The following is a 27,841-nucleotide window of genomic DNA, read 5'->3' on the forward strand; positions in this document are numbered from 1 at the left end:
TTCATACATAGAGCATTAAGACTATAACTAACTGGTTCCTACTTTGATTATTTTTACAATCTCGAATCTCATGCGCCCTTATACTAAGAAAACTCCTTTAAATCTTTATGAAGCTACTGAACAAGTATTCTAATGTAAAAAAATAAGTTAAGTTTAAATTAAGTTTAATTCAGTTTAAGCTCTTTAACATAAAAAAATTCAACAGATGACATCACTACAAAAGTAGCAAACACTTTTCGAGTCGTACATGAGATATGGACTTGTAGCATGGGCTGGAACCTCTGCCACTAACAACTAGCAACTAACACTAACAACTAGCAAACCTGCAGACTAAGCAAATTTCAACTTGTCTGATGACATTTTTATAAAAATATTTCCATAAATAATACATATTTATTCCCAATTTAAATAACATTAGATTTAACGAGTACTTATAGGTTTGCTGTTTTGGGGAAGGTAAAAAGTGTTTTTGACCAAACTTTAATAGTATAGGATGAAATAAATTAATTTCATAAATTTTTTCAACATATTTCTATAAAGAAGTAAACTACGACAGTTTTAATTTTTTCCATAAGAATAATATGAAAATTTTAAACTTTAAATTTGTTTATTCTCTCTGTAACCTTTAGGCATACAACAGAGCTTCAATATACTACATTATTTTTTTAAAAGCTCTACAAAACTGTTTAGAAAGAAATTGCAAACTTTTTTGCTTTTAGGGTCAAAAATGGGAAAAGCTCATTTTTACCCCATAAAACCCCACATAAACCCCCGATCCCATGGTCCGATCATCATACTGGTTTGTGATATAACTCAAATTAATGTAGGTTTACACGCTTATACCAAATTTTAACAAAATCGGACCATTTTGCTCGAGTTATCGCGCTAACGGACACACATCTTATCTTACTAAAATGTGAAAGTTTGTGTGTTTGTTTTTTTTTTTTTTTTAAGTTCAATCACGCATTAACTACTGGACGGATTGGGCTGAAATTTGACATGATGATAGCTCACATTCCCGATTAACATATAGGCATATTCTTATCTCAAAAATCCTTTTGGGCTCCGTCCCAGTGGCTCTGTAGTTCCCCATTGAGTATTCATATTTAAAGGGGATTAAAGAATTTAGTGAGCTGTTTCAACTTAAAAAAAAATGGTTCTATGATATGAAAAGCATTAAAAAGTTATAAGATTTACCAACTAGCACTATTATTTTTTTTGCATTTATGAATTCTGCTAATTTGAACTAAGCAGCAACAAAAAACTGTGATACACAATGAGAACTGTCAAAGTAGGATTGTTTACAGTTATGTTTATGTTTTTTTCCTAAAAATTACTGATATTTTACGAATATTTGATGAATTTATTTTTCTCTATTGTTTAGGTGAATTGGTAGAACATTATGGCTATGGTAGATGTGTAATACCAGGGTAATACTATAGTAAATTTAAAGAAGCAAATTTTATCAAACTGTGTTCTCCCCCCATTGCAAACGCAAAGCTTGAGTATAACTGCAATAAGCGTTTTATACATGCCAAGTCAGAATAACTGCAGGACTCCACAGACTCGACAGCTGCAGGGAAGCATTCAGGTCACTCTAAGTACTTACCATTGTAGCACTCTACATCCAGGAAGTTGTGTTATTTGCGATAAGAAATAACCTTACAAGGCGTGGCAAAATGCACCAACACTTAATCGACCTTCCTACTCTTTAAAAGAATTCCATCAACAGATCTTGTGTGTGTCTGACTAAACAATAAAACACCTCAACCACACATGTAGAAAAAATTGTAAATTGCTACTACTATTCTTAATAAATGTGTAAATAAAGATAATTGTCTATTGTTAACGCTTCTACAAAATAAAAAGATTAATTCTGTAGCTTATAACTCTGGAATTCAATGTTTTCCTGTTTTTAACTGATTAAACTAGAATAAAACATTAACAAATTGAAAAATAGTTAGTTTAAATTTATCAAGAAGAAAAAACTATAAAACGTGAATATTACACAAATTTGAAAATGATAAACATTAACATTCAAATTGAAATCTTCAAGGTTTTTTACTTGTTTCTATACATTATTCGTGTGGTTTTGGAGTTGTAGCAGAAATTTAATTATATGAAATACCGGTATGTAATATTTCACTAATAAAAGGTACTTTTAAGAGTTAATTCATTTTTGTTAATATTGCTAAAAGTTAGTTTTTAACATTCAATTATATTACAAGATTTTCACTAAACAAGGCAGGATACCAGTGTCACTGACCTTTCCTCAATTTCCTCAACGATTTGTCACAAAAGGAATAATGACTTTACAAATAACTATACCTAAATCTATTGTTTGATAAAGGGATAAGCAGTGATAATTGATTACCCAAAGCTAAAACCGTTTTATACCTCTTACGTATTTCTCAAATGTAATTTTGTCAAGTCATTTCCACATCATCATCTAACACTGTAGGTTATCCTACCATTGTGAAAAAATAATTATTTAATTTATCTTTAAACACCAAGATTTTATTTTTATAATAAAGCTATTTTTAATGTAAACATTGATCCAGTACATGAGTGTTTTAAGCCTTCCAAACCTATTAGACTTGGGACGTTGATTTGTTTTATCTGGTATTTTTGGTTGTCTAATAGGTCCCCAGCTCAAATTTCATTATCAGTGTTTCAAGGTTTTTCATGTCCAACTATGTTATTAATACGCTATGAAACTTTAATTGTAAACAATAAGGTTTTTTTTTGTTTTAAGATTTAACCTGGCATATTATATAGGTACCAAAATGTGCATAGGTGTGTAGATTTGCAAACTGACCTTACATTTTCAAAAAGTCCTTTGGGCTCTGCCCCAAAGGAGTGAACACACAACTGTTAAAGCCCTCAATTAAGTTTGTACAATGGATAACATTATCTCCATGTTTATTCAGAAAAAATGCCAATATACATTGCATTAGCCAAGTTAACATACTATAAACATTAACTAACATAACATGTTAAAAATGTATAAATTAAAAGTTTATTGAGACTGCCTGTCAGCAAGAAATGATCAAACATTGTAGATACATCTGCGAGAAATTACTTTAAGTGCCTTTTGAATATTCAAGGTGCCGACATTATCGCGGGAGATGGCCATGATGGCGCCGCAATCACAAGAAGACTCTGGAATTAGTATTGAATTTAAAGTCACAAAGTATTGATGATTGACGACTCCTTTGACATCACCTGTATAAAGTTTTGAGGAATCGAGTATTGAATTTGGCTGATTCCTATCAAAGCTCGTCCCGCAAAATTCACGGCTCTCTAGAGTTTTATTTATTATAACTTTTTGAACAAATTTACGGCTCATTCCCGGTTTTAAGGTTTTCACAGTTGATATTGTATACTACTATAGTATAATTGTGTGTGGGCACAACCAACAAAAATGTAAGACGACTTTGTATAACCTCAAATTTAGGTCTAATTTTGTAATGATTATAGAAGGCTATTTCCACAGTAAAATGAAAACAGTTGTTCACACAGAGCGAAAGTGTCATTTTGGTACTTAATCATATTTTTGTGTTTTTTAAGTACGATTGCGTAGCAAAAAGAGCCACTTTTGCTTCTAGTGATGAAATAAACTATTTTTTTTAGAGACTTAAGGTGAATCTGATTCTGGCCAATGTTATGAACAAAGTCATGTAATAAATCTAATATTATTTATTATTTTTGTATTGATAGAATATGTAAATATACCTTAACTATTTTTTACATGAACAATCACAAAACAGTGTAAACATTGTGAAAAATAAATCTTTATTCAAAATTTGTTTTAGGTGTATTTGCAGTCAAGTTTCAGCAGTAGGCCTATGTCAATATATTTCATTAAACCCCACCTTTCAGTTGTTAAATGTTAAACTTATCAATTGAAAATACAAATTGACATAAACTGTGATTATCCACAGGTTATAAAATTAGTGGATAAGTTATTGATAATTTGATTTTCAATTATTAACATGACAAATTATGCAATTTAATTATCAAATTACCACATTTATGGTTTCGAGTCTCAATGGGCCAGCATTTCTACTTTACTAAGGGTTTTAATTTACAAATTTTTATATGTGAAAAATTGTGTTTATAATACAAACGCCTCCCTGATTTATTACATATATATTTTAACATACAAAACTCATCTATACATTTTAAGAATCCCCCTTTTTTTGAGACCAGGTAAAATATTTTTAAATAAGATGAAATTGAGTGGCGGTCCCAGGATTTAATTAGGGGGGGGGATGACCACCATGGGGTCTGGTGGTATTGAATATCCTACAGAAAAAAGGGGGGTCCGGGGTCCCCCCCGGAAGACATGTGGAATTTAAAGCCTAAAAATGTATTTATGTTAGCTAATAAAATATAATATATTTCGGGTGGGGGGATATATCCCTCCCATCCCCCCCCCCCTGGGACGCCACAGATGAAATTTGCAAAGGTGATCTTGGAATAAGACACTAAAATTTCTTAAATAATCTTTTATTTTATAAAACACAACTCAAACACACATATACAGATAAAAGTGTAACTAATAAAATAAAACCTCTAAAGAGAGCACACTGCTAGGTGCAATAAATAGAAACAAAAGAATTTACAAAAAAATTGCTTAAACTGGTTCCTTGATGGCATATAACTGAATAGGAACCAAAACAAGTTAAAATAACAATGCCTAGGTGGTAGAGAGAAATAACAAGAAGTTGCTAGAAGATTACGTTTGTTGTTCAAGTTATCTCAGACTAAAATGTATTCTAGATTATAAATAGCTAAACTCTTCCATAGGCTTCCTATATCAACATGGCAAAGGTTATTCTTATAATTGTAAGAAGAAAAGCTAAGTGACTATTTATAAACAACACATTTCCATTGCTTTATCATGGGAAATGTCGATAATTGAAATATTCTAACCCTTATGCATTTTTAATTACTTCCCAAGGTATCTATATCCAAAAAGTCTAATAAGGTTTTAATTAATATTCACTGTCTTTAAATGCCATCATAAATGAATTTGCCACATAAGAACTTCTAAAGCCAACCTAATGCTATATTTATTGGGATTACCTGAATAACTCAATAATTTTGACTTTTCTTTAGGTTAACATTACATTTTGACCTGCCAAAACTCATCTTTCAAACCTAAAGCAATTTATTTTATTTTTAATATCGATCAAATTGTGTGACTTTTCTGATGGTAAACCTATATAATTTTTGGTCTAGAAACTGCAGTACCCTTAACTCAAATTATATTTGTAAAAAAAAAACATTCTAGATATATTTATTGGAGGAATAAAAAAAGACACAAAAACTATTGATGACATTCTAGATTCGTAGACTATTAACTAAAATTATAAAGGGAAAGAACCCTTTTATTTTTAAAGACAATACTGCCAAACCACGTTAGTACGAACCTCGGTAAAGAAATTCCTCGATGAGACGAATTTAAAAAAAAATCCCTTGAAACTTTCATAGAGGTCAATGTTAAAAACACCTCTATAGAACTTAGTAATTAGGTTAAAAACCTCCATAAGATGAATTTGTTTGTCATATGGGCTAGGACTCATTAACCACAAAACCTCAGACAAATGCGACCTTTATATGACAAATTCCTCATGATCTTAATCTCCAAAGTGTGTAGTTTTAAAAACTAACATAAGCTTGTCCCAACATGAAACCCCACCCATCCCTCTTCCTTCCTCAGTCATTCACTCAGAGCGAGGAGAATCCTCTATAAGACGAATAACGGCAGTATTAAACCTCAATAAAATGAACCCCTTTGTTAAGAATAAGAATATCTCGATAATACAAAATTTTCCCATACCCCTTAAAATTCATCTTATAACACTTCGACCTTACAGTATATTTTGGTTTTATAAGTTGAATTTCTTCATCAATGTTAAGTACTGATAAAGGAAATATTAGATTCATGAAACGCTGATACACCAGAGAACATATTTAAAGGCAAAGATAAATGATTAGGGGATAGTGTTAATATGTGTGTAGCTGCCTAAGATTAGCTGATTCTTTGCCTGAAAAATTTATCCAAAGCTCAAAGACAGTCGAAAGCCAAGGATGTAGTATATGAGGCCTAGTTTCTAATTAAACAAGGTGAAAATTGTTACATGATCAAATAAAATCATCCGATTTTTAGGCTAGCTCTATCACTCAGCTGCTTAGAGTGGGTGCAACATTTATGATTAAAACACTGTTCAAAACAACTCATTTACAAAATGATCACCCATGTTCATCTAATGTTAAAAAAATTTATAAACATCACTGTTTAGCTCAAGGTGGATGAACTATGAGTGGGATTGTGTTACATATACGTAAAATTTCAGTTTGGTAGATATGCAAAACCTATACTCAGTCTAAGAATTATAAAATCAATGGTAAACAAGGCTGACATATATATTTCATTTTTTACAAATGTTAACGTTCATAATTCTTTATGTAATTCTGAATAATACATAACATGCAAAATCTGGTACAAAAATATAGCTCTAAAACTATATACTACAGCAACAACTTAGATATTAAATATTAGCACAGATTTTAAACTATATATTTGATATTGCTAGTGGTGTATTATATTAAGATTAGTCATTGATTTTGCAAAGATAAAATGAATAGCTTCCAAGGTAGAACACACACTGCAAATTAGATTCTTTTGGACAACATTAACAAAACTTAACAAATTAGTTTGTGATCAAATAATCACAACTAATTTTTCAAATTGTTGCTTGTGTACTTTGCACTTACAGTGAATGCGTGACCAAGATAATGAAATATACTAGTGATTTAATGAAGCAAGAGTGTACCAAGTTAAGTGTTTAAATATTATTTTTTTATATAGTAAACTATCAAAAATGAATATAAATATTTTAAGACATTACCAGCTTTAATAGTCAATGAAATACCTAATTTTCAAACATATAAATAAAGATAAAACGTCAAATATAACTAAACAAACCTAAATACCAACTGCACAATGCACATGCATTAGATTGATTTTTAAATCAAAACAAATTGAATTACATAAGGAGTACGCCCAAATATAGTGTTTCCATAACGTAAACATGTTAAACAATACACTATAAATATCAGCCCTTAATAATCCAAAATTTGCCGATTAATCTAACGAGCATTTGACATTTTTGAATACCTTACCTAGCGATCATTTAATTTTATTTTTGGAATGTTCTTTATTGGCAGTGTGAATATTTTTTAACACCTCAGTAGTTTTACAGATCAGTTTAAAAGACAAAGAGGTCAACATGTTCAAAAGATATTATTAATGGCAGTTACATATTGTAAAATTGTAAAGAAATCAACCCTTATAAAAAAAAAACATTAGCTGATTGTGATGGGCATGATTGGTGTACTTTAGGGAGGGGTAATAGTCGGATTCGGATCATTCTTAAATGTTGAAATACTTCTATTTCGTATTCGTTGTAATTATCTAGAGAAATTAAGAACAAAATTATCAATTTTAAATATAACGTCAAGGTTTCATATTCTAAAAATCAACTATGAAACAAGTTTTTGTACATATCCTAATAAACTATGGCTGTTTACTTCCACCTTGTGAGGCATTGTACTTTGCTTAGTAAACATATTCAATATCTGAAATCCTTTGGTACAATCATTGCATGTTTACAAGTCCAACGTCCTCGACACAATTTCAAATAATTTAGTCAATTATTGTCTTGACACAAACAACCTTATCAGTATTGCTATTGCTACATTACAAATCATACAAAACTTTAAAAGCTACCTTAGTATTGGTAACAGAATAGCATTAATACAAATAAACATTTATATAAAATTCATATATATTGAAAACAAAGAGCAAAAATAGGACGCACTTTTAAGTAGCCAGGGTTGTGCTATCATAATTAGGTTAAGCGAATTTCAAATACAGGAAAAGTAATAAGTTGTTGATGCAAAAACTCTATCTTTTTTCCAAAATTACCCATGAGCTACAAAAAGTGTTTAAGTAGAACCATGCTAATGTATTCCTACAACCCATCGTCCTGACTATTCGGCTGCTCCTCCACTGAGCCTAGTATTGAGCTATGTACAGTTACGTTGACTGTTACTTGTTCAGCTAGTACGTTCCTTGGCGGGAGGCAGCATCATCTTGACGAGAGGTCGGTACAGATGCCAGCCCATCCACAGCGCGTGTCCCACAAACAGAGTGTTGACAAACGCAGCGAACCACTTGTGTACGGACAGCAGCACGAACGGAGCCATGCAGTAGCCCATGAACACCAGCGTGTACAACTTGAGGACGACCCACCTTGCGTGACTCAAGCCCGGCTGTGACAGGAACTCCAGTGCCTTCTGGTTGCGTGCCAACATCGACTCCAGCTGCAACAACAGTAACTGTAAATATTAACTATTACCAGAAATTGTTGAATTTAACACCTGAGTGCCACTAATCCAAACTACTTGTTGGATAAAAGGTTCTCTGTGTGTATTTAAATGGAAAATAAAGCTATGTGTTTTGAGGATGTCAAGCCAACAAGAAAACCAAGAACAACGTTCCCAAACAAAAGTCATAAAAACCCTACAGGCGTAGATATAAAAAAAATTAAATCATCGTTTTGTTGGTTCTTGTTAATCACACTGTTGGCTGTATTTAATAACATTTTAAATATTGAAGATACATCAGCTGTTAGATTTGTTTTTATTTTAGTTTGTTGTTTACTTTTCTTTGAGTTAACCTTTTGATTCTACCATAGTCAAAGATTCTACTATAGATTTCCATATTGCACCAAGAGAAGTAACAGAACGTTTTTCTGATAATGTGGGATTGTGTTTAAATTTTTGGATTCTGTTTTGATTGTTTACCTATAAGTTCAATATTGTTTATTTTAGAAACAAAGCAATAATTGATGTTGCAGACAAATGTTTTGTAAATAATTAAGTGACATGATAACTATGAGTTTAGACAGATCCTTTCTGTTCCAACTGGGAAAAAAACGCATCTGTAGAGTATTTTTCTTTGTGACATGGGTATTGATAAAATTAATTTACATTAATAACAAGCACTAAATCAACCAGAGTTTGCATTGGCAGTGAAGAATCAATCACCATATCTTCTCTGCGTTCAAGTCCCCCGGGGCGAGGCACGGGCAGAACAAATCGTTTACATAAAAATACATGGTTTTGATTTTAATCTAATTTTAGTGAATTTCCGGCTAGTTTAAACAATTTAGTTATCTTAACAGGTGTTGATCCCAATCAGTTTTGATTAGTAGGACTCTGGAGTATAATGTTTTTAACAATTTACCTATTAACTCTGAAAAAATGGAATTCATCACCTGTTTGATGTGCATCATTAATATTGCTCAGCCTAATATTCCATAAAATGGCCAGCAATTCAATAAAACTATTTTAAACAATTTTTAATAAATGGTATCATAAAACTATCACACACTTTCTCGTATTAGATAAACATTAAAATTGAACATCCTACTACTTACTTTTGTGAGCAAAAAATTAAACAATTATTGTGGGTAACCAGAGGGGTGACATAGAGATGTCAAGTTACCACATACCAAAATTCATTAAAATCGGACCACAGGTGCACATCTGTACACATTCACACACAAACAACTTCAAAAACCAGTTTTCTAGTTTCAGGGGGACTCAAAAACGGATTTGTCCATCCAAAACTCCAAAATGTCGATCAAAATACTTTCTGCATATGCAATGTATAGGAGAAAGTAAATGTACCATATACAAACAATATTATTGCAGAACATACATCTTTTTCCATTACAAGGCAGGTAAACTCAAGGAAGAAGCACATGTAGTAGCCAGAGTGCAGTCCATGCCACACTGCCAAGAACAACAACACTCCTAGCTGGGACAGATATCTGTTGCCCAGGAACTTGAGTCTCTTGTAGATATACCTGCAAATTGTACAACATGATTAGGTATGTAAGAGGAAAATCGCATAACTAGGAAGCTATTGAACTTCAATAAGCTCATGGACCGAGGCAATAAGGTCTATGGTAAACTATATACTTCATTTTCCTACTACTGGATCTTGAAGATTTAAATTGTTAAATAAATTGTTACCTTTTCAATATCATTTGGTTTGTCATATGACTACCAGTTTCGTGACGACGGTCACATAGCCAGGTCGATCCTCATTAAAACAATTTGTTAAATACACTTAAAGTTTATACAGACAGAACCCAATGAACACAGGACATATAATATTTACAAAATGATGTGACTGTCATCACGAAAACGTTAGTCATATCATGCATATGAAAAACCAAAGGATATTTAACAGGATTTTACAACTTAATAGGGGTGCTACTACAGGGAAGCCACGGAACTTCTGAATATATTCATACATTTTCCCTGGTTTTTCTGTGGTAAAACCGGATTTTCCCGTCGTGATTCCTGATCACTAAGTGTACCTTTTAACTAGGGGTCTCCAGGTTCCCGATATTATCGGGTTAGGTTAGATCGACAGTTGGCCCCACCGATATGGGTCTAAAATGATCATCAGGCCAACCTCGGGTCGAACTGAGCCAGGCACATAATTTCACGACCACAGAAAGTTTGCAAAAATGCACAATTGAAAATGGACCTGGTTGTCCCAGAATTCCTAGTCTGTGGCCACCCTGAACTATGTCATATTCAAACTCAACTGAGGAAACATGATTGATAATTAATTGTCTAAGAGGAGGTGTTGATCAAACAAGTTTGACTTGCTTTAAATAGGTTCTTTAGCATTGATCCTCCCTGAAAGATTATTCAATACTCTCCTCATTTTTAAAAATTCAACAAAAAGTTTGATAATGTTGGTTGAGGAGCTTTGGCTGAGAACTATTATAGTGATTCTCATCTCCTGGCGCTTGCAACTGCCAAGCAAATTTTGTATGGTTTGGAATGTAAGAAAATTAGTTTAAAAAAATGGAGATACAGTAATTAATAGGTGATAAAGGGGAGAAGGCCGGATGGATAAAAGAAGATGGATAAGGTAAAAAGGCATGTGGAGAAGAGAGTAGTGAGATGGAAGGTGGTGGAGGTTTTGAAGAAGATAGAGATGCCTATTCAACGCACTTGGTGTGACAGAAATATTCTTATCTCTAAATTACAATATTATGGATTTAATGGTCCTCCATTATATTTTTAAGAGGCTACATGCAAAATCGGAAACAAGCAGTTTGTATTAAAGGAAGATGGTCAGATGAAGTGATAGTCGAGTGGGGAGTGCCACAAGGTTCAGTCTTTGGCCCCCTTCTTTTCTTAATCTATATAAATGATCTACCCTCTGCTATTGATTGCCAAACCGTTCTGAAAGCAGACAATTCTACCTTTCTATCTACAAGTAAAATCTATAAAGAACTTGAAAAATTGGCTGACAAAACATTAAATAATGCTGTTTTGTGACCTATTTTGTAGTATACATTTTCATCGCTCAGTGAAAGAAAAAAGTATCACATTTACGTCAAACATAGGTCAGTGGAAAAACCTTAACAATATTAATCGATTCAGAAATGTTTAATATGTAAAATGTTTTTGTATAATAGAACAGATTGGAAATTACAAAGATTGCACTTTCTATTATTTATTTTCAATTGCTTATTATTTTACCGTTTACAATTTTGAACTAGCAATATCAGTTGTCTAAAAACATCTAAAATCGAGTTTAGTGAATGTGTATTTTTAAAGAATTTGATAATGGGTTATTTTCTGCAAGACAAAGCATTGAATAGTAAAAAGGATTTTACATGCGTTAGCAATATTTATCTATAGGTATATATTTTAACAGACCAGCAATTAAAAAGGTGCGTTTTATAATGGTAAGTGTATGGTCTGCCGCGGATTCTGCCAGTCAGGAGTGGGGGGAGCTAGACCATGCCGCCAACACTGAGCCAGCAATCCATGAGCTGTTTATATCGTTGATCATGATATGCTACTTTTATCGCATTTTATAATATCATCTTGAGGCAAAGATGATACAAACAACACATTGACTTGGTTAAAGCTGAGTAAACAATAGAGTGTACTTATTTAAAATTGAAATTTTTTTTAATATTTTAAAATGGTCTTTAAGATTTTTACTGTCCAATTCTCAACTATATCAATTTTCCACAACTTACTGTGCAACCCAATGGTTCGTGTTGATGTTGAATGACTCTACATAGTGTCCGAACTTGGTGGCTCCTTCAAACTTCATCAGGTCGACATTAGCACAGCCGTCCCACTTAGGTTTGTCTTTCTCATCCTTTCCGTTGTATGTCAGTCCTAAACACATGTTAAGATTAGCTTACAAAAATAATTAATAGATTGTGGTATTGTAATAATAACGTCTTAAAACGATATCTCTTTAAGAAAATGTCTTGTTATTGAAGTCTTGTTTTCCAGTTTTTTTTTTCACTACTTTTGTACTGGCCTGTGATTTTTGTTTTCTTCTTTCTTGTAAGACAATAATTGTATTTTTCTGTAAAAATGGTGCAACCGTTTACAAATAAATAAATAAATAAGAGAACTGATGTTACGATGACAACATTTTCTTGACTGCAGGGTGTCTACCAGTTGATCAAACCAAATTTCAATGATGTTAGAGGGGACGACGTAAAGATGCAACATTTTTGGTACCGATAATGTAGTATTTTTTAGTGTCTTGAAAATGGTTGGGCATTTTGTATTTTGCATGGTAATATTTTGTGCCGTAACGATTTTGAACTCTTTGCCTGCTCCCAAAATATCTTCGCTCTGTGATAAAAACTGCACTATCAACTTAATCATGCACGGTGCAAAAGTAAAGGCAGGTTCAGGAAACTTTATTTTAGTTAGGACCGTTTTTTCCATGACTTTTGAGATCTTAAAATGAATTTAGTCAAACCCTAAACCGTGGTAAAATCAATTACTTTAAAGTGACCTCAGTAACCAGTAGACACCCTGTTGAATTAGGAGAATCTAGAATTGGTATAGAGTAAAAAGTCACAAAGTTTAGACAATCAAAGATCCCTCAATATCATCAGTACTTAAAGTATTTTGGAATAAAAATCAGAAATGGCCCATTTCTACGTGAATGGTTCAACCAGAACTGGTTCTCAACGTAGAATTGGTACCCTGTGGAACTAATCCAATGGAAAACCTGGTCCCATGGGTGACAAATTTGCAGGGTTCTGCTTTAATTTTTGTATATACATAATCAGGAACTCAAAAGCAGTTAGTCTACTTTTGTGAAGAAAACCCCCCATTGAAATACTTGAGAAAGTGGAACATCCAGTATTCGTTACATCTCTTTTAAATTGCACGTTGGTGGCCCCTGGATTACTATAAATGACTAATAATATGATATAATTACCTGATGAAATCATCTAAATTTTGTTGATGTTAGGTTAAAAACCTACATGCTTCACCGTTAGTACGGCATCGTCATGGTAAAAAAACATAAACGACATTACTGTCATACACCCACAATAAATAAATAACACAAACAAACATTTAGATAGGCCTATCACACAACGTGGCGGTCTCGGCGCAGGTAGTAGACTGCAGTAGATAGTCCGCGTCGTGTGATAGGCCTATCTAAATGCTTGTTCGTGCTATTTATTTATTGTGTGTGTGTGACAGTGAAACATGTAGGTTTTTAGCCTTACATCAACAAAATTTGGACTACTTGAGGAGGTAATTATACCAAATTATTAGTCACCTCTTTGCTAGTCTAAGTCTTTCAAAAAAATTCAAATTGCTTGAAATTGAAAGCCCGAGAGTTCTGAATAAAACCAGACAAAAGTCAGGTGGTGAGCCAAACTTGCTACCAACTCACCAATTTCAATGCAGACACCTTCGCACAGCAGCCAGATACAGATGTATTTGTACAACGCAATGTGGCCCCAGATGCCCATGTAGAACAGTCTTTTTATAATTCCCAGGGACTGAAACACAATGAAAACCATACGACAATTTTTGACTAGTTTTAAGATGGGCTTGAAAAATGTTATCTTTGTTTAGTTGACAAGTACTAAGTAAACTGTTAGTAAACAGTAAGATATGTCATCAGCAACAGAATCACCACTAATACAAGTATTTTGATGCAGTCAAAAAGATTAATGTAATATTTATGGAACATAGATCAGTTAATAGTAGTTTACGCAACGATTGTGTAAAGAAAGTGTAAACAACACGAGTAGAAAATTTAAGGTACGATCTTTGGTGAGTGCCTTAAAAACTTCTACGAGTGTCGTCAACACTATTTACACGAGTTGCGTACAATACTTGACCTACGACAGTATTTAATTACTAAAATCACTACTCACAACTTCTAAGAGAGGTTATGATTTCGTTTATAACCTATCATTGCCACTGACAGTGATGCAACGTAACATTGTACCAAACACTAATTGCACCACTCAACTAACAATTAAATTGGCCTGAACAGCTGATTAGTTGAAGTTCAAATCATTACAATTTTAATTCTTCTCTCTCCATCCTTGTACCTGATTGGTTCTTTATCCGTGTTTTTATGAGTAAAACTATGCTGTTATGAAAGTAAACAATGCTTTTATGTGAAACTTTTCAATTCTAAGAACTGAACTGAAACGGCTACTTAAAAAGACAGTCGTAGGTAAATTTGTTAAAGCAATAAAAACAATATGAGATTTACTTTTAACCCTTCAAGGTAGTTTAATGAGCCTTCCTCATCACAACTAAAAAATACTACTTTGGTTTGTCGAGACGTTCTCATCATGACGTGATCTGTCAGTGAACTATTTTCAACTAGTACTGTATACAGCACATTGTTCATTAGTTTCTCAATATTTTACAGCTGTTCCACATTGTAGTGAAGGCGACAAGACAGATGAATTGTTTTCAAACATAAAAACCATGACCCATTGGTGTTAAAAAAAGGTTCTGGATTGATGGGAGGAGTACGGGTGGGGGAGTGGGGGTGGAGTATAGGTGGTAGAGACTGTGGAAGAGTATGTTACCAGGAATTCTTCACTGATCAGGTAGTCGTCAGGGAAGTACAGGCAACCCAACTGATAGATAGCCAGGTAGAAAACTCCAGTGAGACTACGATAAGCAGCGGCTCCCAAACAGTCTGGTAGGCCTGTCTCCTGAAATGTACATTCTGTGTCAAACATAATAGTTTATAACATTCTACTACAATAAGTTATCATTTTCAATTAGTGCCTCCCTAACAAAAAATGTTATTATTTCAAAGTAGGCGTTGACAGATACTAAATAAATTTATAAAATTCATTGAAAGGTGAATTTCTCACATCAGAAAAAATAAATAAAACAATTAACCTTGTATTTATCAGACAGTATTATTGGAAACTATGCTACACTAAGAGAAAAATATCACATTTTTAAAGATAACAAGTAAAAACCAAATAAACAGTTCAGACTGAACTGCAATACAAAGCTCAATTGGTTTCTAACACAATAATACTTACAGATCCTCTAAACTTTCCATCGACAAAATCTTGATACCGCTTCATGGAAAATTGAGGGCCAACTAAAAAGCTGGCAGGAAAGTACGAGTGAGCCATGATTTCCAAAATTGACGGACACTTGCTGAGGGCTACTTTTTTGTTTTCCGCAGACAAACTTTCCTGTAACATAAAATAAATTGTATTAAGTAATAGAAAATCAAACTTATTTTTCATTAATGGGTTATTTTATAAGATAATTAGTTATTGTTACCAACTTGTATATTACAAAACAATAATTTCAAACATAAAATTAATGACGTTTACAAATTTGACAGCTTGATTTTTAAGGGGATATGATTGTTGGTTACTCAATGGGTATTTCTCAATATGTAAGTTAAATCTTCACAAGATATTAGTGAAAAGGCTCTTTCTTCACTTTCTCCTCAGGAATTACTCCTTCAATATTGTTGAAGGAGTAGTTTACTCCTGAAGCAAGTAATGCTGAATGGATTATCCAAGAGAAATTAATTAATCAACTTAAAGATTTGTTATAAGGAATATTAGTACATTTTTACAGAGGTTTTAAATTTAACGATTATCATGTTGTTGTGATCGAACAGAGGAAGAACAAAATCAGAAGTAGGAGTGGAGGGGGGTGAAAGCCACCATTTAAAACATAGGGTTGTTTTATATTAATTAATGCATCTAAAAAGACCACCATTATTTAATTAAAATGTTTGAATCTGTTTGAATGATTACTCATAAAATTTGGCAAATGCGCATTATCAGCCAAGTGATGCGGGAATTTTAAAATAATTTGTTATGCTACTTCTTTCTTGGTATAGGCTTACTTTATTTTATTTTTAATGACATTGTAAATTGAAAAAATTGAGACTAAAAACTTTAGTATATCTCACCGGTGGCCGAGCTCCATCATACAAGTCAAAAGCCAGTCCCGTAAGTCTCAGGGTCAACACACATTGTGGCATTGTCCATTTGATGTCGTAAGTTTCCGTACTTGTCACGTAATATCCTGTAAAAGACCAGATAGAAACTCGGGTGCAATGTATGTTTTACTTTGTAAATGAAAAAGAAACTCATTCATTCAATTAAGGTTAAACAAACCAAGGTAACCTTTTTATTTGTTCTATTCTGAAACCATTACTTTCATTATATTTACCTTAAAAAGTAGTTAGTGAAAATTATATTGCAGTTAAATTAGTAATCAAAGTAATTAAAATACATAGCTACAAAACACAAGGGAATGTATAAACAATAAAAGTTTATCCACTAAAAATTACAAACAATCATTACGATCACTACAAACAAAGAAATCACTAATATCGTATTAAAATTCAAGTCTTTTAAACCTAAACCAAGAGAGAGTAAGAGGTCTCAAAGGGAAAAATAAGATCGGATAGAATTAGAATTGAAGAGTTGAGAAGAGGAATAGTTGAAGAAAGTTTGAGAGAACGAATAGAGAAATCGAGGTTGAGATGGTTTGGTCAATTAAGAAGAATGGAAAATGATAAAACCCCCAGAAAAATGAGTGAGCTTCACATGAATGGAAGAAGACCAAGAGTAAGACCTGGAAGAAGATGAATTGTCGAGGTGTGACGAGATTTGGAAGCAAGAGGAGTGCAGTGGCAGTATGTGGAGGAAGAGGAATTGTGGAGGGACAGAAGAAGTTGGAGAGACCTAGTGAACACCCAGACCCAGAGATAACCGGAACAGGAGAGGATAAGAATGTATGTATGTAAACCTAAACCACTATTTTAATAAAAAAGTAGTGATTAGATGTAAAAGTTAAGACAATTTGTTACACTCACCTATTAAGAGATAAGCCATGGTAAAAATTAGGATTAAAACAGCAGAAAATAGCGTTCCACCAATTAATCTGAGTACGATGTAGACACAAACAATTGTAGCAAAGGTGTGAAATATATCCCATCCTGCAACAAAGAAAGTGAACTTTATTATTGTTCTTGTAATTTAAACAATTACTATACAGTAATTTCTACTGTCGTAAAGGGCTTGGTTGGTCTATCCCTTTGCCTGGAGTGTGGGGCTTTTCTCCTGAAGGTCCTATAATCTGATGATTTAGAGCCCATCCTAACCTATATTGAGAGCAAAAATTGACCAGTAGCTCTCTCGAATCGGGAAAACTTTCTCTCAATTGAAAATGTGTTTTTCTATAATTTCATAACAAATACATGATGCCTAATGGTTCTGATTTTGTTGGGCGCTTGTATTTACAGAAAAGACCTGCTAATCAATCCCAAATAAATTTACTAATAATTAAACACTTCTTAATTAGTAAGATAGTAATATATAAAATATTTAGTTTGTAAGATTTATTTGTGAAATAAACTATCGGTAATTGTTTCTGTTTTAGAATTTTAGATGTTTTAAGGAGCTCTTAATAGGTTTATGGACAAACGAATAATTTTTAATGAGCCTATTATTAAATATCCAGGTAGGCTTAATAAGTATTAACTCGTTTGCGGCGGCACTTCAAATGGCAGGCGTATCCCCAGTGCGGCGCAGCCCTCAGCGTCGAACAAACCTGATTGCCGCGTGTGATTGGCTTTCCAATTTCGGTCTGACGAATAGCAAATAACGTGCGAGAATGTCCTGCTTTACAACGAGAGTCGAAGTAGTTCGCTAAACACCCACAGATAGCAGCACTGCTTGGAACGTAGCCGGTCCCATTGGAATTGAATTGCCAAATGGAGGGAAAAAGAGGGGACAAAAAGTAGATTTTTGAGATTGCCAGACGGAGATTTTAGGCGGTAATTTACTACCAACCTACACCACAACTAAATACAGTATACTATTGAGCAGTGCTGTGCAAGGTTTCAAGTTTCTAGCTCTAATCCTGGTTTAAAAATAAATCATTTCGTACTGCATTGCAGCTTGGGAGCGATCCCACCCACCAGGATGGCATTAGGGTTCCGTATGGGAGCGATCGCTCCCATGCCACCGCGAACGTGTTAAGCTGTCAAGTTTCTTTTGTGGTTCATAGAATTGCAAGAATACCCTATGTGTGAGGAGTACAGGATTATATGTCCTCAATGTATTAATCCATAGACAGTATCTTTTTTTTTGTGAAGTGTATAGTCAAAAAATTAATTTTCAAAAATTTAATTTCATTGGATTAAGTATTAAAAACACGAAATTAAAATGTATGGCTGCTAAAGATTTAGACAAATAATGTGGTTTTACAAGGCTTGAAAGTGTTCATTTTGATAAATGTTAGTAGTTAACCCACAAGCCTGTAAAAAAGTGAAAATTTGCAATAGGCTTAATTTCTTAAACAATCTGGCTCAAAAACACAATTGTAATTTAATCTGAAAACTTCCAATATTATAGTAAACTCGTCATTTTAAACAACATTTAAAAATGCTTTGGCATAATTTTAGTGGAGAAAAATATGCTAATTTCTGAGGATAACAACGTTTTACGTTGAATTCTGTACAAGTTGTTTTATTTTTGGAAATTTCAATCTGCGGCTGAATAGCCTGGCTTGTTCTACACCATGTTTAAAGCAACAGTGGTACCATACGGTGACTTGTGAAACTACTGAGCTCATCGCAGGAGTTCCCTTGTAACCAAACAGCCTTAATAGTCAATCATGGTTTACAGATATCTTCTAATGCCAATTTCCTAGGTGCGGAAATGGAGCACAGAGTGCGGAGAAGCAATTTTAATGGTCCGCTCCACTTCTAGGAAAACAGTACTATTAAATTACCTTAGACAAGAGGAAAACGGACTCTGCACACCTCATCCACACCTAGGAAAACCCGGTTTAATGCCTGACTTACCATAGTTGAAGATTCCAATAGCAAGCCCACACAGAGTAAAGTAGAGATGCTGAAGATCAGGTGCTTTTCCATACAAAAAGAAGCGATGGAATAAAGCAATCGGGTGAGCTGAAAGTGTAATTGAATATTAGTAAGGATAATTGATTATAAACATGAAAACACATCAGCAAATCAGGTACACGCCTGGTTTTTGTAAAATATGAATTTTTAAATTTAAGCTTTAAAATAAATAAAGCATTTTTTACAATTTTAAAACTTTTCCTTGACCACCCTTAGCTTCAGTACCTTTACAATGACTAGATATATTGGTTATGCCAAGAGACATATCTGTGATCAAATGCAGTTTATGACTTAACTCAAACAGAATAGCATTTTTTTTTATGTCTTACCAAAAATAATGGAGAATAAAATTTTTAACGCCGCCTCTGATGCACCGACGGTGCTAGCGAGCTGACCAATCAGACTCAAGTCACCCATCCTGAAACACAACGGAACTCATAGTAGACTTAAGCGTATAAAAAAACTCAAACTTTATATAGTCTAACGGATTTCATTTCTTCCTTAAACAACATAAACTACTCGCCTTAAAACTGTTATTTCAGAACTTATATCCAACTTTTAATCAGTTCACTAAGACAGTGACTTATTTAGCGTTATATAGGTCAGAATAGTCTGTGAATTTAAGGCGTAGTCTTATAATAAGACGTAGGCTACCGGTAACTATTCTTGAAAGTGCTCATGTCAAAACTTATAACATACAACTAACAGACTAAGTTAAAGGAAGCCAAAACAAAGTATTTGCTTAGTGCCATACATGATGTAGAAAATCTTATACTAAGTTATATATAGAAAATACCATTAGGCCTAAATTATGAATCTTGAACAAAAATTTGGAAAATAATTTGAAATCTCTTCAAGAAAAACACAAATAACTTTCATTATTGTTAAAATCAGACTTAAATGTGCATTCAGAGTGTAGGTAACAAATTTGTATCGTATAACTGGCAGATTTTCTAGCACCTGAGAGTTCAAAAAGGAAATTGTATAGATTAAACATGTTTTAAACCAAATAAAAACTAAAACAATCATACATACTTCCGGTACATGCGATTGCTTACAATCAAAGTTCAGAACTGAGTTCATAACAACTGATTTTTACCCCCTAGGAAGAAAAAGAGCTACTTTAAACCCGCAATTCATGCATTAAAAACTGCTGTTTCTAGTGCAGCATGACTAACAATATTTTAACTAAGTTAGGACTGTTTAATTACAATTTACCCATTAATTTTTTGAAAACATTTTAACCACCACAACTTGGGTTTATCAAATTAAAATAAAAAGTCCAATCTAATTAGATATAACTATCCGTTGAGTTGAATGACTGTGAATATTATATCATCCACACACAGATAAAAATGGAGCTGCTTACATAGTGATTGTATTATGCAACTTGCTGATTATCTACCAGCTAAGCACATTTTTGTGTGAATTGGGGTCAAGCTAAGAACAAATTGATATTGTTAAAATAGAGAGAGAAATCAAAAGTACAAGCTGTATAATATATAGGGGTGTGTGTATGTAGGCTATATCTTTTTTTATATCACGTACTTAAATTAAAACTTAAAACCAAATAGACATTTGTTATGTCTAAAAACTAGTTTTTAAAGAAAAAATATCTTAATTAGTGCAAAGGATTAGGCCTAATTGCACAGAATCGTATACCCTTTAATATGATCAGACAATGTTTGCTTGTATGTTTGTTTGCACAAAGATCTCAAAAACGGCTTCAACGATTTTCTCGAAATGCTGTAGATGCTGTTGGCAAAACTGCCAACAAAAATCTAATTACGTAAAAAAAAGAAAATTGAGAGTAAAAAATTTTGAACAGTGAGCCTTACTACTCTGGCAACGAAATAACGATGAAAATCGTAAACATCAACAAAAGAATAAATTATTAAACAAAATAATAATAAATAAATATAACAGCCATTTATAAACAAACCTTAAATCAAAGAGGTTGTTGATTCAAGATTCAAATAGTCTTTATTCAATATATAACACATAAAAAACATACATGTATCTGAATAGAGTCAAAATCTATATATAAATCATAGGCCCTGTACATTGAAACATAAATCTACGCAAATGTCCATTATGAAAAGTAAATGGATATTCAAATGAAATTTTTTTTATGATTTAGGTCTAGAGGTTAAGGAGAGAAGATGATGCATTGATAAAGAAAGTTTGGAAAGAGAACCCTGTTGGAGGAAGACCTCCTGGGCGTCCCAAAATGAGGTGGAAAGATGAAGTGACCAAAATAAGATTTCCTATTAATTGTCTCACCCTCCTGTTTTCAATAATTCTCCTTTAAACTCAAGAAATTGTCTGTTCTTCCAACAAAACTGATTGACTGTTTGGATTTGTCTATAACCTAAACATTACAAACATCAATATTTACTCCCAAAAAGCTGGTGAGTTTCTTTTTATATAGGCCTACAGCTGTTTTTGTTTTAACATTTGATTTCAATGTAATTCCTATGGGGAAAATGCGACCTTTGAGAGCGTCTCGTGCACTTAAGGGTAAGAGTTTTTAAATTCTAAAACCTTTATACAAAACTACGAATTGAGACGAATTATTTGACACCTCAAACGTTCTATTCAGAAATAACGGAGGAGTTTTGTTCACAAAATAACAGCCCTCACGTATTAATATAAGAGATCCTTATAGCACATGTCTCCAATTTTAGTATAACCAGCTCTGTTTCAAATATTAGTGTCAATTTCAAAGTATTCATCTGTTCAAGTGTAAACAAACATTTTCTCCCTAAGAATAACACGGGAACTTTGAAGGCCACTGGGGCAGAGCCCTGATGGAATTCCCAAGTTTTTTTTGTTTGATGGCAAAACTACATGCTAAGACCTTTCTAACGACACCTTGGACATGGTGATCGGTAGCACCACCGCTCTAAAACAATTATGACAAAAATATGCCTAGCGTATTAAATATTATATAGATGTATATATAGATGTATACTATGAAACTATTCTAAACTAACTTAACATAACTAACCAAACTTGCTGTAGGCTAAGTTACTGTTTCAAAATTCCGTTTGATAACAGAAAAGGCATATGGGGAATAGGCTATTAAACCGAATTTTGAAATTATATGTACAGCAAGTTAGGTTGGTTAGGTTAGTTTAGAACAGTTTCATTTCAATATCTATATATATAATACGCTAAGCCAATTTTTGTGAACAGAACTCCTCCCTCATTTTTGGACCGATTTTGATGATTAAAGTGTCAAAAAAATTGCCCTGATCTGTAGTTTTGCAAAGTGTTTTTCGTTTTTTGATATCTTTATTAGTTTGGGCAGGATCTTCCATCAAAGTCGAGTTTTCTCCCTTAAGATTAACATGGGGGAATCTAAATATTTAATTGGAAACTTTGTATCCACTAATTTGAGAGAACGGCTGGGTGGAGAAACTTGGTAGAGGTGTCCAAAGAAAGGTCTTGGTCTGTAGATGAGTTATCAAAAGAAAAACGAAGTAAATTCGCTTAAGGCTCTGCCCCAGAAGCCTTTAAAAATCCCTCCATAGATTTGTTTACATTTTGATCATGTGGATAATACTTTTTAATAAAACAGCTGTTAGTTTTAAAATTGTATTTTAAACAACACACATTTATTGGGAGTTACTGAATTGTCCAAAAGAAGTATTTGCAATGCTATTTTCTGATTTTAAAATTGCTTTTCTTCTGAATCATGTCATGTGTTTCAATATAAAGTTCCATTACAAAATCGATGGAAAATCCTTTTATCACAATAAATCTTACAATTAATTATTTCTTATTGAACTATCTAATATCTATTTTACGGGTTGATGTCTGCCTTTTTCACACCTTTTCCCTATATTTTATCATATTATTCTAGACGGATCACCATAGGTTCACAAGATTATTGTCATACTGTATATGCTTTCAATCATTGGAAAAATCTTCGATTGTGTAATACATTACAAAATAATACAAGTGCAGAAGGGCACGGTGCCAATTTGAGCCGTGTTTTCATATTTTCTAAAATTAATACCGGTAGTGGTTTACAGCAACTGGATAAAACATTTTACAATATTTATGTAGAAATATGTGCATGATTTAGAAAGTCATTAAGCTGGAAAGCTGCAATATACTGAAGACTTTTCAGAGAGGTTACTTCGATTACAGGTAACAGCCAATTTACATTATTTTTTGCTTTTTGGAAATGCCACATTACTATGTCATTCGTATTATTTTTTGCCATTGAAGCTGCACAACCATATAAATGAGGAGGCCCCTAAAAGTTCAAGAATAAAACCCAGTAACCCCACATAATTTCTCAAAACTGTGCTAGAGGGTTATTCATTGGCTTAGAAGTACGATACGAACTGACGCGACGTGACGAAGGAAAAATCAAACTTACACTGTAACGGATATACCTCTCTTTGAAGTTAGAACGTGTCTTCCCCACAAATAGATTTCTTTTTCAAATAAAATCATAGATTAATCTGCATTACACTGATGAAATCACGCAAGTGTTTGAGTACAAAGATCCACCAATAGGATTTTAATACTATTTAAAGGTTCTTCCAAAGGAAGAGAAACCAGATAGCATACTAACAACTCCGATTACGTACAGTATGGGAAATATTTTATTCATTGAATGATCAACCATATTTGGCAACTAACGCAATTAATATCATTATTGTTTTTACACTTATTAATCTTTAAACAATGCTGAATGCTCAAAATATTTATAATTCACTCAATTTATTACGGTTAGATGAATTAGCGTAAGCCTTGAAAATAACCGTCGATTTCGACGGGTTTCACCTAGTATATATATATTTTAATTGTTTGTTGATACTGAACAATATTTACTATATCCTTATCGTAGTTGTCAGCTGATATGTTTCAATTTGTTCTTAACAATACATTGGATGGTAAAATAAAATATCAATATTCGAAAAGAAATCATCGATAATAATGAATGTTCCCTTTAACAGGAATGTAGGGGAGAGTGGTACATACTGGGACGAAAATATTAAAACATTTTTTTCTTCAATATTAGTTGACTTAGAAGAACAATCTTTACACAAAAATAAAGCACTTTTAAAACTCTTTTAATGATATTTTTTTCAAAATTATTAACTTATATTTAAAAGGCCAAAAACCGTTTGTCCCGCTTTATACCACTTATCCCAACATGTACCGACCCTGGTACAAGGTGGGACAGCAATATGGTACAAAGTGGGACAGCATATGGTACAAAGTGGGACAATAAATGGTACAAAGTGGGACATCCTGTTATGCATAGGAGGTATACTTAAATAAGACAGTTTCAGACAAATAAAAATATTTATTGATATATGTGACTTGTAAAAACTTATAGTAAATAGTTAGTAATTAAACTAGGCTATAAGGCTCAAAATTGCTCCATCTTCTGCATGCTCCAAAAACTTCTTGCGGCAAATCTTCGGCATTATGGACCTGAAAAAAAAATTTTTTTTGTAAAATTTCACTATAATGTTCTTTGATGAATAACTATGATATGAATGAATGTGTCTATATTTTAAGAGTTAAATGTAGGTCTACTTCTGCATAAAACCGACCCCGCTAAAACTCTATTTATGTTATAAGTAGGTAAAAAAGAAGAAAGGAATTGTTTAATTGAAAATATAAGTACTAAACAGTTTAAAAATACCTAGGCCTAACACAAAATTATGACAATGGTTGTGTTTCTGGGTAAACCGTGTTAGGGTTTACCATGAGAAGTAAGTTAAGGGCTTTTTTTATTTAACAAACCCTAGGTCCTATTCTTGGTAACCTACCAAGCAGATGAGGCATGTCATATATTTATATGGGTATGCTTGTATTTATAGCCTATTATGAATTGCTATAATAGTATAATAAATCAATTATAATTGCTTGTCCCACTATGTACCGATTTCCCACTTTGTACCACCTTATTTAACATTGTCCCACTATATACCACAAATAACTGTCCCACCTTGTACCACATGTAGGGTTATATTGTTTTTAAGTTTTACCCCAAACAGTGCATCTCAGACATCCCTGACCTCCTTCTATTGAACAAAGAAGGTTTTTTAATGTTAGGCATATCAAATTTAACCTGCTTATCAAACTAATTTCATAAGAAAATGATGATTGCTTACCTCAAAAATGTAACTTTTGAGACTATAGTTGTAGCAGACTGTCATTCAGTACTTTCCAACATGACTGAAACTTCAGAACTAACTTAAAACACACTGTTGGCCATGACTTAACACTTTTGGAGGGAAACTGGCCACATGGCTTTGAAGATAAAAAAGTTATATGGAATGTCCCACTATATACCGTGTCCCACCTTTTACCACTCTCCCCTACCCAAAGTGCAACCAGTTATAACAAGAACAACAAAAGGAATACAGTAACAATGAAGTAACAATAAGGACAAAGATAACAATAAAGAGCAACGAGGACAACAAAACATAAAAAGCATTTAACAAATTTAATGAGAGATTAGTCTTGTCTTGAAGTCTTTGAGTAGATAGGCCATCTTTAGGGCCTATTCACACTGGGCCACAAATAGGTCAAAATGTGCATGAACCACCAGCTCAGCCACCAATGCAGCTGCAGCCGCAAAGCTCACAGTTTAATCATGTAATCATGGACGTCGAAGAAGGAGGTGCGTTAGCACATATATTTTTGAAATCGCGAAAACCTAAGAAAAACATAGTTTTTGGGTTCATCCGTTTTTAAGAAATGGAAGTAGGCCTACCAGAGGGACTTTTTTCACTTACTACCAAGACCTTATAAATAACCCTGACAAGTTTTACTCTTACTCAAGAATGAGTGTTTTAAGTTTTGATGAGATTCTGGGATGTCTGGAAGATAAAATAGTAGAATAAGTAATGCCCGCTGGTAGTGACCGGTGGGGCTGCCAGTCGCTCCAATGTGAACAGTCCGATAAGAAACCATGTAGTGTGACGTGGTGGCGCCACCAGACTGGTGTCTTTGAAAATCGCAACCCCGAGCCACCGCATTTCTGGTCGCGCGGCCAGACGCGCCAAAAACGCTCAGTGTGAAGATGTCCCATTTAAATCAATGCTAATGTAACGTAGCCACCATGGTGTCGCCACCGGTGTCACCAACATGGTGGCCCAGTGTGAAGGGGGCCTTACTAATCAAGTGGAAGCGAGCTGATCAATCTCCTGGAACATGTGGCGCTACAGTTGAAGAAACTATCAATCTCCTGAAACATGAGGCGCTACAGTTAATTAATTTCAGGTGGCATTGAGAGTTTCCTAGGGCTTGCACATGCGAGCGATGGCACTGTGCTGTTCGTAGAGTGTAACATGGTAAGACCTAGCAAACAGCTCCAACATCGATCTGGTACCCCCTGGGACCTGGAAACCAATTCGCTCAAGCAACTCCGGGCAGAATATCTCTCCGTTGACCAGTCTATGTAGGAATATCAGATCAAAGATTTTCCTTCTAGATATCAGCATACGAAGATCTAAAGACAGCTGCCAAGGCGCTGAAGAGTAGTGATGTTTTTTCGTCATAATTCTAGTTTTTACAGACCGGTTCCTTTTAATTTAAATAAACTGACCTAGGCCTAATAAGGAATTAAGTTAGGCCTATATTTTAAAAACCGTGATCACATGGAGTAAGTATAATGGAGCCGAAGGGTACAGTTTCTTAACTGGGCTATGCTAATATCGATTGAAACTATCTATTTGATTAGTAAACCTTCATGCGATTTGTTCACCGTCAGCAAGTTTGGTTGGTTAGGTTAGGTTATGATAGTTTGATTTTATAATAGATATATTTTAAGATATCGATTATTAAATCAATATTTTCAATTCAATAATTTCAATCGATATTAGCATAGGGAGCCCAGTTAAGAAACTGTACCCGTTAGCCTTCAGTGTACTGAATTGGCTGATGAATTAATTATATAATTAGAAATGATGCAAACTCCTGATATTAATTAGCAATGCCTACTAACTTACTAAACAGCAACTTAACTAACCGTAACTTGTCCTAGGCCTGAATAAGTAACTACTATTCCACCTATGTTGATCGTGAATTGGGAATTGGCTCGTTTCGTATGATTTGAAAATACTACTAAGCTAATAATTACCTTGCTCTTTTCCGGTAAAAATGTACCTCAACAACAACAACCTAATGTCTGGATCATTCGTACAACTTAGCTAGCTTAGAACAGAACTTACAACCTAACCTTAAAATAACTTAGTTTTTTTTATAAAATCATTCGATGCCAATAACCAATGAATGTTTTAGTTAAGTTTTGACATGACTATGACTGGAGGAGAGGAACATGATTTTTCTTTATTTAATGCATGGCTGACTTCTCTCTATGCCATAAAGCTTTCCACTCTCTTTCAACGATTTTTAAATTGTAACAATAACTCTCTCTTTTCTCTCATGATCTATTTAGAGCTATAAAAAGTGCATGGAAGTTGAAGCAGCAATTCTTTTTACGCACGTACTTTAAAAACCAAATTCGAG

At 33.4% G+C, this 27,841-nt stretch overlaps 1 protein-coding gene across 1 annotated transcript; it reads right to left on the bottom strand.

The window, feature by feature from the left end:
• Positions 1–4,505: 4,505 nt before the first annotated feature.
• LOC128989636 (lysophospholipid acyltransferase 5-like) lies at positions 4,506–27,546 on the bottom strand. The gene is made up of 11 exons (XM_054411585.1): positions 27,453–27,546; positions 19,663–19,751; positions 19,274–19,381; positions 17,279–17,401; positions 16,367–16,482; positions 15,471–15,629; positions 15,000–15,128; positions 13,838–13,946; positions 12,159–12,303; positions 9,800–9,947; positions 4,506–8,397 (listed from the first exon to the last, which is right to left on the bottom strand). Exons 2-11 carry the CDS (start codon positions 19,748–19,750, stop codon positions 8,131–8,133), a joined length of 1,392 nt encoding a protein of 463 aa, XP_054267560.1. The 5' UTR covers position 19,751; positions 27,453–27,546; the 3' UTR covers positions 4,506–8,130.
• Between the last annotated feature and the right edge of the window lie 295 nt (positions 27,547–27,841).

This window comes from Macrosteles quadrilineatus, unplaced genomic scaffold, assembly GCF_028750875.1.
Source record: "Macrosteles quadrilineatus isolate MER2022 unplaced genomic scaffold, UCM_ALF_1.0 Scaffold_3__2_contigs__length_128488019, whole genome shotgun sequence".
NCBI lineage: Eukaryota > Metazoa > Arthropoda > Insecta > Hemiptera > Cicadellidae > Macrosteles > Macrosteles quadrilineatus.

What these genes read in the sequence shown, in the direction of transcription:
- LOC128989636 (XM_054411585.1), bottom strand. Translation starts at nt 19,750, where the DNA reads ATGGGTGACTTGAGTCTGATTGGTCAGCTCGCTAGCACCGTCGGTGCA. An exon ending in ACGAACCATTGGGTTGCACA is followed by an intron (nt 9,948 to 12,158) that starts GTAAGTTGTGGA and finishes TACAATTTGCAG; the next exon opens with GTATATCTACAAGAGACTCA. An exon ending in GCCTTGTAATGGAAAAAGAT is followed by an intron (nt 8,398 to 9,799) that starts GTATGTTCTGCA and finishes CTGTTGTTGCAG; the next exon opens with CTGGAGTCGATGTTGGCACG.